The following is a 9727-nucleotide window of genomic DNA, read 5'->3' as shown; positions in this document are numbered from 1 at the left end:
TTTCATTCTGAGTTATATCTTTCCCCCGCTTTGGGGGGGATGCTCTGGGAAACCGGACCCCTCTTCTGATTTCCTTTCCAAAATGTTTGCTGTTACTGTGCAGACAAGCGACGCAGGGGCCAAGGAGACGGTGCAGCTGACCAGGCACTCGCCTCGCACATGGGGCAGGCTCCACCCCCAGCAGCCCACCGGGTCCCCTGAGCACCACCAGACTCAGCCCAGAGCCAGGAGCAACCCCTGAGCATCACTGGGGTGTGGCCCCCAAGCAAACAAAAGAAATGTGTTTGATTTCTTTTGGGGGGGGGAGGGAGGGGAGGCGGCGTTGGGGAGCAAATCCAACAGTGCTCAGGGCTAACTCCTGACTCTGCACTCAGGGCTCACTCCTGGTGGCATTCGGGGGATGCTATGGGGTGCCAGGGGTGGAACCAGGGCCAGATGCAAGCAGGGCATGCACCCTCCCTGCTGTACGACCTTTCTGGTCCCTTACTGATTTTTGTTTGTCGATTTATCATGCTGATTTAACTGGATTCATTTATTAGTGCAACTTTTTCCCCCTTCCCTTTTTCCAGCATGGGGGTCTTAGGGGGTTTCTATGACAAAATCACACAGATGGCATTTTCCTTCTTTCCTTCATATTTGCATGAGTGCCTTCTGATTATTTTTTTTGGGGGGGGTCACACCCGGCAATGTGCAGGGGTTACTCCTGCTTTGCACTCAGGAATTACTCCTGGCAGTGCTCAGGGGACCAGATGGGATGCTGGGAATCGAACCCGGGTCGGCTGTGTGCAAGGCAAACGCCGTACCCGCTGTGCTATTGCCCCAGCCCCTGCCTTCCGATTCTTTTTTCTTGCTTAATTACTTCGGCAAGGGCTTCCTGTACTATGCTGAGCTGAGTGGGGAGACTGGACACCCCTGTCCTGTTTGTTCCTGAATTTGGACCGGAAGGCTTAATATGGCTGCAATGTCAACACCGCCCAGAGTGACCCACAGTTTGACGTGGACCTTCACCGATCCATGCAATCAATACAGTGTCACCAAGCTCAACGCAATCCCTGTTAAAATTCCAGTGAATTTGGGGGGCGTGTAGGAATAGAAAAACCTTGTTTCCCTCCGATCAATGGGTCACCCTGGAGAGCCCGGAAATAAACCCATGCGTTTAGGTCAAACTCTACCTCCCAGGGGGCAGAGCAAACCTGACGTGGACACAGAATCGTCCTTGGACCTATCGTGGTGGGAACACTGGCTATCTGAAGGCCGAAGAATGAGACCGAACCTTCCTGGCTCCCCAGGGAGAAACCAAACGTGCCTGCAAGACTGAAACCTCAGCCCTGAAGCCGTCAGTCCTTGAGGAAAACAAAGGGGGCAGGCCTTATGACCTTGGTTTTTGGCAGGGATTTCTTGGCCAAGACACCAAAAGCACAAAAGCTTCGTGGGACAACAGGAAGCCGAGAGAGCCTGGACAGCGAGGGAAGCCACCGGCCAGCGGAAGAGGAAGCCGCATCTTTGAGACGGGGTGACTGTTCAAATCACACACGGACTGCTACGACCCAACGGCGAACCACCTTCAGAACTTTTTAAATATTCTCCCAGAGAAGACGTGCCATGGCCAGCAGATACCCGAAAAGAAGCTCAAGGCCAGGAATCCCTAGTGGGAAGCAAATCAAAGCCAGCTTAGTGGCTGGGGAGAGAACTCAGTGCGTTGGGCGGCTACCTTGTATGAGGCCCACTCAGCTCTGCTCCCTGGAACCACACAATTCTTCCTTCCTTCCTTCCTTCCTTCCTTCCTTCCTTCCTTCCTTCCTTCCTTCCTTCCTTCCTTCTTTCTTTCTTTCTTTCTTTCTTTCTTTCTTTCTTTCTTTCTTTCTTTCTTTCTTTCTTTCTTTCTTTTCCTTCCTTCTTCCCTTCCTTCCTTCCTTCCTTCCTTCCTTCCTTCCTTCCTTCCTTCCTTCCTTCCTTCCTTCCTTCCTTCCTTCCTTCCTTCCTTCCTTCCTTCCTTCCTTCCTTCTGTCTTTCTTTCTTTGTCACACCCAGCGATGCTCAGGGGTTGCTCCTGGCTCATGCACTCAAGAATTACTCCTAGCAGTGCTGGGGGACCATATGGGAGGCCGGGGATCGAACCCGGGTTGGCCGTATGCAAGGCAAACGCCCTACCCACTGTACTATCACTCCAGCCCCCATACAGTTTTTTAAGCTTTGCCAGAAATGACCCTTGAAGTACACAAGTAGGTGTGCGCCCCCCAAAAAAATACTACAACAACAACACACCCCAACTCACACCTGTCTGATGGCTATTACCCTGAGCACCAAACAAACAAAAAAGCTTAGGCCTGCCCGGCTGACAAAGATACCCAATATTGATGAGGTCATGAAGAAGTGAGAACGCTGTTGCTGGTCTTTGGGCAACACTTGGTGCTCAGGGGCCACTCCTGGCTGTGCCCAGGAACATGCCTAGTGGTGCCATATGCGGTGCTGGGATTTGAACCACGGCCATGGCCAAGGCTCATGCTAGGCAAGCAACTTAGCCTCTGGACTCTTTCTTTGGCTCAGAGAAACTCTTGTGTGTCGGGCACACAGTGGCCATGGCAGGGAGAGGTCTCCTCAGGGTATTTAATCAAAACAATTAAAATCAAGGGGCCAGGGGCCGGAGAGGCAGGACAGCGGGTTGGGCGTCTGCTGTGCACATGGCTGACCCCGGTTTCATCCTGGCCCCACGCACGGTTCCCTGATCACCGCCGTGAGCGACCATCAAACAGAGCCCAGAGCTGACCCTGGGTAGTGCCGGGCATGGCTCAGCTTTCTGGCCTCCAGCAAGACAAAGGAAAATGTGCGCTGGACACACATTCCTGAGACTCCCGCGGTAGGGCCCCCACTCTCACCCACCGGCACAGGCTGCCAGAACGGGCGCGAGTCACAGAAGCAAAGGCAACGCTGGCTGTTGCCATAGCCAGGGTGGGTTGGTGGGGTGCAGGAGGCAGGGGTGGGGTCCAATCCCCGGGCCCTACATTCAGTTGTGCCAGATGCCTCGGTGCTAGCTGGCACCTGCCGTGCCACACGGCCTGCAGAGACCAGTGCTGTCCGTGCGCCCATCTCACAGGGCGTGCTCGTGCACCAGGAAAAGTTGAAATAAATACCAGGAAAATGCCCGCCAGAGCTGCCCCGGGCACAGGGTGGGAGACAGCCAGAGCGTCTGGTGCCCGGGCAGCTTGTCCGTTCCTTTGAAAATGGTCAGTGTGTCAACGAGAAAAGGCCTCTCCGAGAATGATTCTTCCCCGGCTCCCCTAAAGGACTGCAGGCACGTTCCTCAGAGCAGAAACAAAACCAGGTGCCAGGGGCTGGAGCGATAGCACAGCGGGTAGGGCGTTTGCCTTGCACGCGGCCGACCCGGGTTCGATCCCCGGCATCCCATATGGTCCCCCAAGCACCTCCAGGAGTAATTCCTGAGTGCAGAGCCAGGAGTAAGCCCTGAGCACTGCTGGGTGTGACCCAAAAAGCAAAAAACAAACAAACAAACAAAAAAAACCCCAGGTGCCAGGGAGAGAACCCAATGGGCCAGGTCAAGGCTCTGGGTGCGGTAAGCTTAGTTTGAGCCTCCACACGGCATGGTCCCTGCAATACCGCCAGGAGAGAGCCCCCCAGCACAGAGCCAGGAGAAACCCCCACCCAGGACGGGCACGACTCCCCCTACCCCGAAGCCACCCAACAACCCGAACAGAACCAATGCCACAAAGCTTCCGCTGGCCCTGCCGCGGAGCAGGCCCCCGGTACTGGACAGAGAGGAGAACCAGGCCGGACACGCCGCTTGCAGGCCCCGGAAGCCGAGGGCTCAGGAGCGGGCACCCGGGCGCTCAGAACTGGACACCAGCACGATGGACCCTGCGGCCAGCCCACGTGGCCCGAGCAAGCTGCCTGATCTCTCTGCTCTCTAAAGAAACGGGCTCTGCGGGGCGCCGTGCGAATTCAAAGGGAAGCAACAGTGACCGGGCGGTAGTACAGCGGGGAGGGCCTTGGCCTTTGATCCCGGCGTCCCACACGGTCCTCCCTGAGCACCTCCGGGAACGATTCCTGAGCCCCAAGCGCAGAGCCAGGAGGAGCCCTCGAGCATCACCAGGTTTGACCCAAAAGATTGAGGAGAAACGACAGCCTGGGGCACTCTGGAGAAAGCCTTTCCCAGGGCACAGGGGGCCGCTATGGACCCCGATTGGAGCTGATGGGTCCCCCCATGCAGGGGAGCTGGAGGTCAGGCCCTGGGGGACTGGGCACGGGCGGGGGAGCTGCGTGGGGAGGTGGTGTCCAGGCTAGGAAGAGAGAAACCTCCAGCCTGACGTCCAAGGGTGTGAGGGAGCCAGAGAACGGTCCACTCAGCCCAGCCAGCAGGAGCGTGGCGGGAAAGGCACCCGGGGTCTTGAGGGCCACGGGGCAGAGACTGGGCCTGCTGAGAGCTGGGCTGAGCCGGGGGAGAGCCAGGCCCCGTGGGCTGGCCCTGTTTCAAGCCAGTGGTCCCCGTGGGATGGACCCAGGCCCTAAGTCAGGCCAGAGGGTGCCTGCCCAGGGCCAGTCCGGGGCCTGCTTCCAGGCTCTGGTCCAGCGGCTCCTCTCCCCGCTCGGCCCTGCCCCCGCCACACCTCCCGTCCACACCCCCCTCCAGCAGCCTTGAGAGGCGGCCCAGGCGCCTTTGAGTCAGGGTGCTGCCGGCTGGGAGCGCCGGCTCCTGGCTCCCCCCGCCGCCACCCTTTTATCTGGGACTTTGTCATGAGCGCAGCAGGGGCCCGTGCCCGGGACGGGTGCCCAGACCTGCCCGCACCTTCCGCATCTCACGCCAGCGGCCAGCGGCCCACACCGCCTGAGCCCCAGGTGCCAGAAGTGTCCTGGCAGCCAGGCCCCGGCCCAGGCCTGTGTCCTGCCGGGGCGGGCGACAAGAACAAGGGCAGGCGCCGGGTCCTACGGGTGGGACGGACTTGGGGGCCAGTCCAGGTCGCAGCCCTAGAACCGCCTTTTTTTTTTTTTTTTTTTTTTTGCTTTTTGGGTCACACCCGGCGATGCACAGGGGTTACTCTCTGGCTCTGCACTCAGGAATCACCCCTGGCGGTGCTCAGGGGACCATATGGGATGCTGGGATTCGAACCCAGGTCGGTCGCGTGCAAGGCAAACGCCCTACAGGCTGTGCTATCTCTCCAGCTCCCAGAACCGCCGTTTCTAAGGCCCGGAGCTGTCCGGGCGGGGAGGGGCACGGGGCCACTGGAGTGCGGGTGGCAGACGCTGACCCGGGAGCCCATGGGCACGGGCCCCCGTCTGGGTCTGTCTGGGCTGGGTGGCCCAGGCTGAGTCGAGCGGGGTTTGCCGGGGCTGGCCGAGGCACCAAAGGGACCTGCCGCCTCAGACTGTCGGGCACCCGTACCCAGGGGCCCCCACCCCTTCCCGGGAACGTCAGTCTCTGAGCTTTACTCCCTCTCTAGGTGTGTCGGTCACGTCACCTCCAGAACCACAGGGCTCTGCCGCCGGCGAGGGGTCCAAGCAGCAGGGCTTCGGGTCCTGCCCCCGGAACTGGGCGTATGCGGACGGGAGGGGCCCGGGGGGTGGAGGGAGCGGGCACCCTGCGGGTGGGCGTGGTGCTGGGGCCATGGGCACAGGCCGCTCTCATCGACAGAATCACAGACCAGCACCTCCATAACAACAGGGGAAGGCACACAAAACTGTCCCCGACCTCACGTCTCACTCTGAGCCTCTCCCAGACACACACCACGAGCACCTTGACCCGGTCTCCAGGGTGCCCCTATGTGGCCTCCGGCTTGGTGGTCACTGAAATCAGGGGCCGGACCTCCCTGTGGCCATACCCAGCCCTGTGGGAGGGGCAGTGCATAGGAAGGGCACGGGCCTTCCAGAACCTTCCCCGGCCCACACCCCCCTGGCTGGCCGCCTCCCTGGCTCCCGTCCTCGCCTCTCTCCAGGATGCACCCCCCTCCCTGGAGACCCCGGGCTTCCCAGCCAGGAGTATAAGCGCCTGGGCAGCTCCCTATCCCACCCCTCAGCTTCCCTCCCCCCGCCGAAAGCAGGACCCATAGGTCAGCTCGTGAGGCACCTGCGTCCTTCCCACTCGGCCTCATGCTGGCTCTGGGTTGGAAAGAGGACAAGAAGCACAAAGGCCCCTTACTCTCACCTGTGTCTCAGTGGGCGACACGCTGACAGCCCCCTGTGCCATTTGTGTTTCTGTCCCCGCCACCTTCTAAAGCCAGGCCCTGACGGCAAGCTTCCCACCAAATTCTTTTTTTTTTTTTTTTTTTTTTGGATTTTTGGGTCACACCTGGTGATGCTCAGGGGTCACTCCTGGCTCTGCACTCAGGAATTACCCCTGGCAGTGCTCGGGGGATCATATGGGATGCTGGGAATTGAACCCGGGTCGGCCACGTGCAACACAAACACCCTACCCACTGTGCTATCGCTCCAGCCCCCTCCCCACCAAATTCTTGCTTTGTCCAACTTTCATTCATTCATTCCTTCCTTCATTCATTGGACAGTGGCGGAGTCAGCAGTCAAGGGAGCGCTCAGGCACTAAGTCAGATCCTCATCTTTTGGTGTGACCCACCTTCCCCCAACATGCAAGGAATTCGGTGGGAAAGCAAGCCACCCCCGAGACTCACTCACCCCTCTACCCCCGCCCCCGCTGCCTCAGGTCGGCCCCCACTCGCAGACAGCCGAGGGGCCGAGTTAGAACATCCCCTCGGCAGGTGAAAGGGCACACTGCCCTTTCGGAACGCCAGGAAAGAAAACCCTGGCTTTAGGGCCAGCAGTGGGGCTGCCGCTCTCCCGATGGAGGGGGAGGACGGAGGGGCCGTCACTCCCTGAGTGGGTCATCCGGGTGTGGCCCAGGGTGGCCAGCCCAGCCGCAGGGCTCTGAGCTCCCGGGCATGTGTGGATGGGCGTGGGGGGCTCTCACCTCCCTGAGGTAGATATAGGGGGACTCTCACCTCACTGAGGCAGGTGTCGATGAGGGACTCTCACCTCCCTGAGGGGGGTGTGTGTTCTTACCTCCCTGAGGCAGGTGTGGGGGGGCGCTTACCTCCCTGAGGCAGGTGTGGGGGGCTCTTACCTCCCTGAGGCAGGTGTGGGGGGGCTCTTACCTCCCTGAGGCAGGTGTGGGGGGACTCTCACCTCCCTGAGGTGGGGAGGGGGGGCTCTTACCTCCCTGAGGCGGGGGCGGGCAGAGGGGGACTCCCACCTCCCTGAGGCAGTTATAGGGGTCTCTCAACTCTCTGAGGCGGGTGTGTGTGGGGGGGTGTGTTCTTACCTCCTGAGGCAGGTGTCGATGGGGGGGTCTCTCACCTCCCTGAGGTGGGGTGTGTGTGTGTGTGTGTGTGTGTGTGTGTGTGTGTGTGTGTGTGTGTTCTTACCTCCCTGAGGCAGGTATAGATGGGGCAGACGAGCACGCGGAAGGGCTCCCCGGTGCTGCTCCGCATGGTGCCGAACACCTGGCACAGGAAGGTGACGAAGCCCAGCCAGCGCTCCACGTCCTGCTGCTGCAGCTCCTCCCGCACCGTGAAGTCCTTCTGCGGAGGCACAGAACACCGGGTGAGGCCACGCGCTGCCCGGCCCTGCGGGACCCCCGTCCCTCCGGCCCTTCCCGCGGGCGAGCCGCCCCGCCCGAGCTCCACGGGAACGCCCGTGGACGCACACGCAGGAGGGCCGAGGCCAGCTCTGTGAGGGGGGTGCGTGGAGAGCCGGTCAGCTAACGCGCTGCCACTGGGGAGGCTGAGACGTGGGCAGTGCCACCCTCCGCCCAGGGCGCATCGGCACCTTCCTCGCGGGTGCTCCGGGGCCGGTCAGAGGCTAAGGCCAGCGGGGCAGCGAGAAGCCGGAGCAGGAGTTTCCAAAACTGCATCTGAGCTGGGCACTGAGCTGTGTCCTCTCGGGCAGGCACTCGGGCGCTGCTCTGGGCTGGAGGCTCCGTGTGGGGCTGCCAGCCAGCAGGGACGGGACAGTGGGGGCCCCGGCGTCACCCGCCGGCTTAAGGTGTCTGAGGAGGGGAGCGTTAACCCCAGCAGACACTGAGCATGCCCAAGGGGGTCCCTGAGGGACCCACGAGAGCCATGGAGTTTTGCAGGCAGAGGCGAGGGAGCAGCGAGCATCAAGGAGGCGGGGAAACTCGGGCCTAGCTGGCGACCTCGGGAAATGCGTCCTCTGCAAATGCCGACAACGATAAACACCAAACCCTAAAAGGCTCCTTGTGCAAAACGTGCGAGAGCTCATGTCCGCGAGAACAGCAGCCACAAGGCACTCTGGTGGTTGGTGCAGAACAACACAGAACCCCCAGGGGCCAGAGAGATAGCCCAGTGGGTAGGGCGCTTGCCTGGCACGTGGCCAAGGGTTTCAGGTTCAGTCGCCTCCTAGGGCTCCCTGACGGCTGCCAGGAATGAGAGCCAGGAGCAATCTCTAAGCACCGCGCTGGGTGAGGCACAACGGAAAAAAATCAAACAAAACCGACCCCCTCAAGCATATGAACACTTCACACGCTTGTAAGCTGATTTCCTTGGAATGAATTTTGCTCCCGAAACGGGGTCCTGTGGTAGGTGAGAAGACGGGTCACAGGAGAGAATCACGGGGCCAGGATGGGGCTTGGTGGCAGTGCACGTGGGCTCCGCGGCCGCACAGTGCCCGGTCCCTGGCACGGGAAGGGTTGGAGCCCAGTCAGGACCCTCCTCCCGCACCCTGAGGTCCTTCTGTGGAGGCACAAAGGTCCTCCCTGGAAGCTCCCCGGCCTCCACCTCCACCACAGACCCAACAGAGAAGGCCGAGAAGGAATGGCGACGAGCTAAATCTTAGGTGGACACAAAGTGTGAGCCGGGGCCGGGGGCAGGTGATGATCGACGGGAAGGAGGAACTGAAGGGGCAGGTGAACAGAGGCGGGAGGGGCCAGCGTGGGGGCCGGAGGGACAGCTGCGGAGAAGGCAGGCGGGAGAAGGAGCCGGGCGCCGGGGACAGCGATGAACACGGGGCGAGGAACGAAAAGCGAGTGGCACCATGGAGCCAGGCCACACGCCCATGGCTGTGACAGGCACCTCCACAGAGGGCAGCCACACGCACGGGACAGAGCGAGCTGCAAACAACCTGAAGCAAACAACAAAAAAAAAAACAAAAAAAGGCAAAACAAGGAAGAACTAGGCCTTCCAGCGACAAGGGCCTGCCGTGTTCCCACCATTTGTACTCAGCAGGAAAACTTTCTTTTTTTCATTTGAAGGAAAGGGGAAAACTTCTAAAAACAGCTCTGAAGGGGGGAAAAAAAAAACACCCTTGTGTTATTTATTTATTTATTTATTTTTTAAACAAAGGAACAAAAATACGGTTGGCCTTCTACTTCTTCTATATCTATAAAATTCAGATGTCGAAGGAACATATTCCTCTGTTTGGCAGAAAGGACCACATGGAGCAGAAAGCGAGTGCGGCAGAGACGTCTTACATAAGCAAATGTTTTTGAACAACAACAACAAAAAAATCCCCACCTACATGCTTATCTTTCAAAACACTCCACAGAACAGCTGCCATGGGAAACTAGCTCGAGCTTCCTCAAGACATGAAGTCTAGAGGTGCCCTAGGGCCCAGCAACGGAGAGTGAGAGCTTCACAAGACAGTGAAACCCTTCGTGGCCAGGGCAGCGGCCTCTCCAACAGCTACGAGGTGGAAGCAAGGCCCAAGCCCACACATGGATGGATGGGCAGCACGGACGCACAAAGGAATA

At 59.8% G+C, this 9727-nt stretch overlaps 1 protein-coding gene across 2 annotated transcripts in view; it reads right to left on the bottom strand.

Moving 5' to 3' along the window:
• CTIF (cap binding complex dependent translation initiation factor) overlaps positions 1 to 9727 on the bottom strand; it is a 220656-nt gene that overhangs the window by 27653 nt on the left and 183276 nt on the right. For both annotated transcript variants that reach the window (XM_055129445.1, XM_055129446.1), the window contains exon 10: positions 7386 to 7541. In XM_055129445.1, the coding sequence (XP_054985420.1) occupies positions 7386 to 7541 (156 nt within the window). The remainder of the gene's footprint in view (positions 1 to 7385; positions 7542 to 9727) is intronic.

This window comes from Sorex araneus, chromosome 2 (genome assembly GCF_027595985.1).
Source record: "Sorex araneus isolate mSorAra2 chromosome 2, mSorAra2.pri, whole genome shotgun sequence".
Classification (NCBI taxonomy): Eukaryota; Metazoa; Chordata; class Mammalia; order Eulipotyphla; family Soricidae; genus Sorex; species Sorex araneus.
This window is presented reverse-complemented; position numbering and strand designations above follow the sequence as displayed.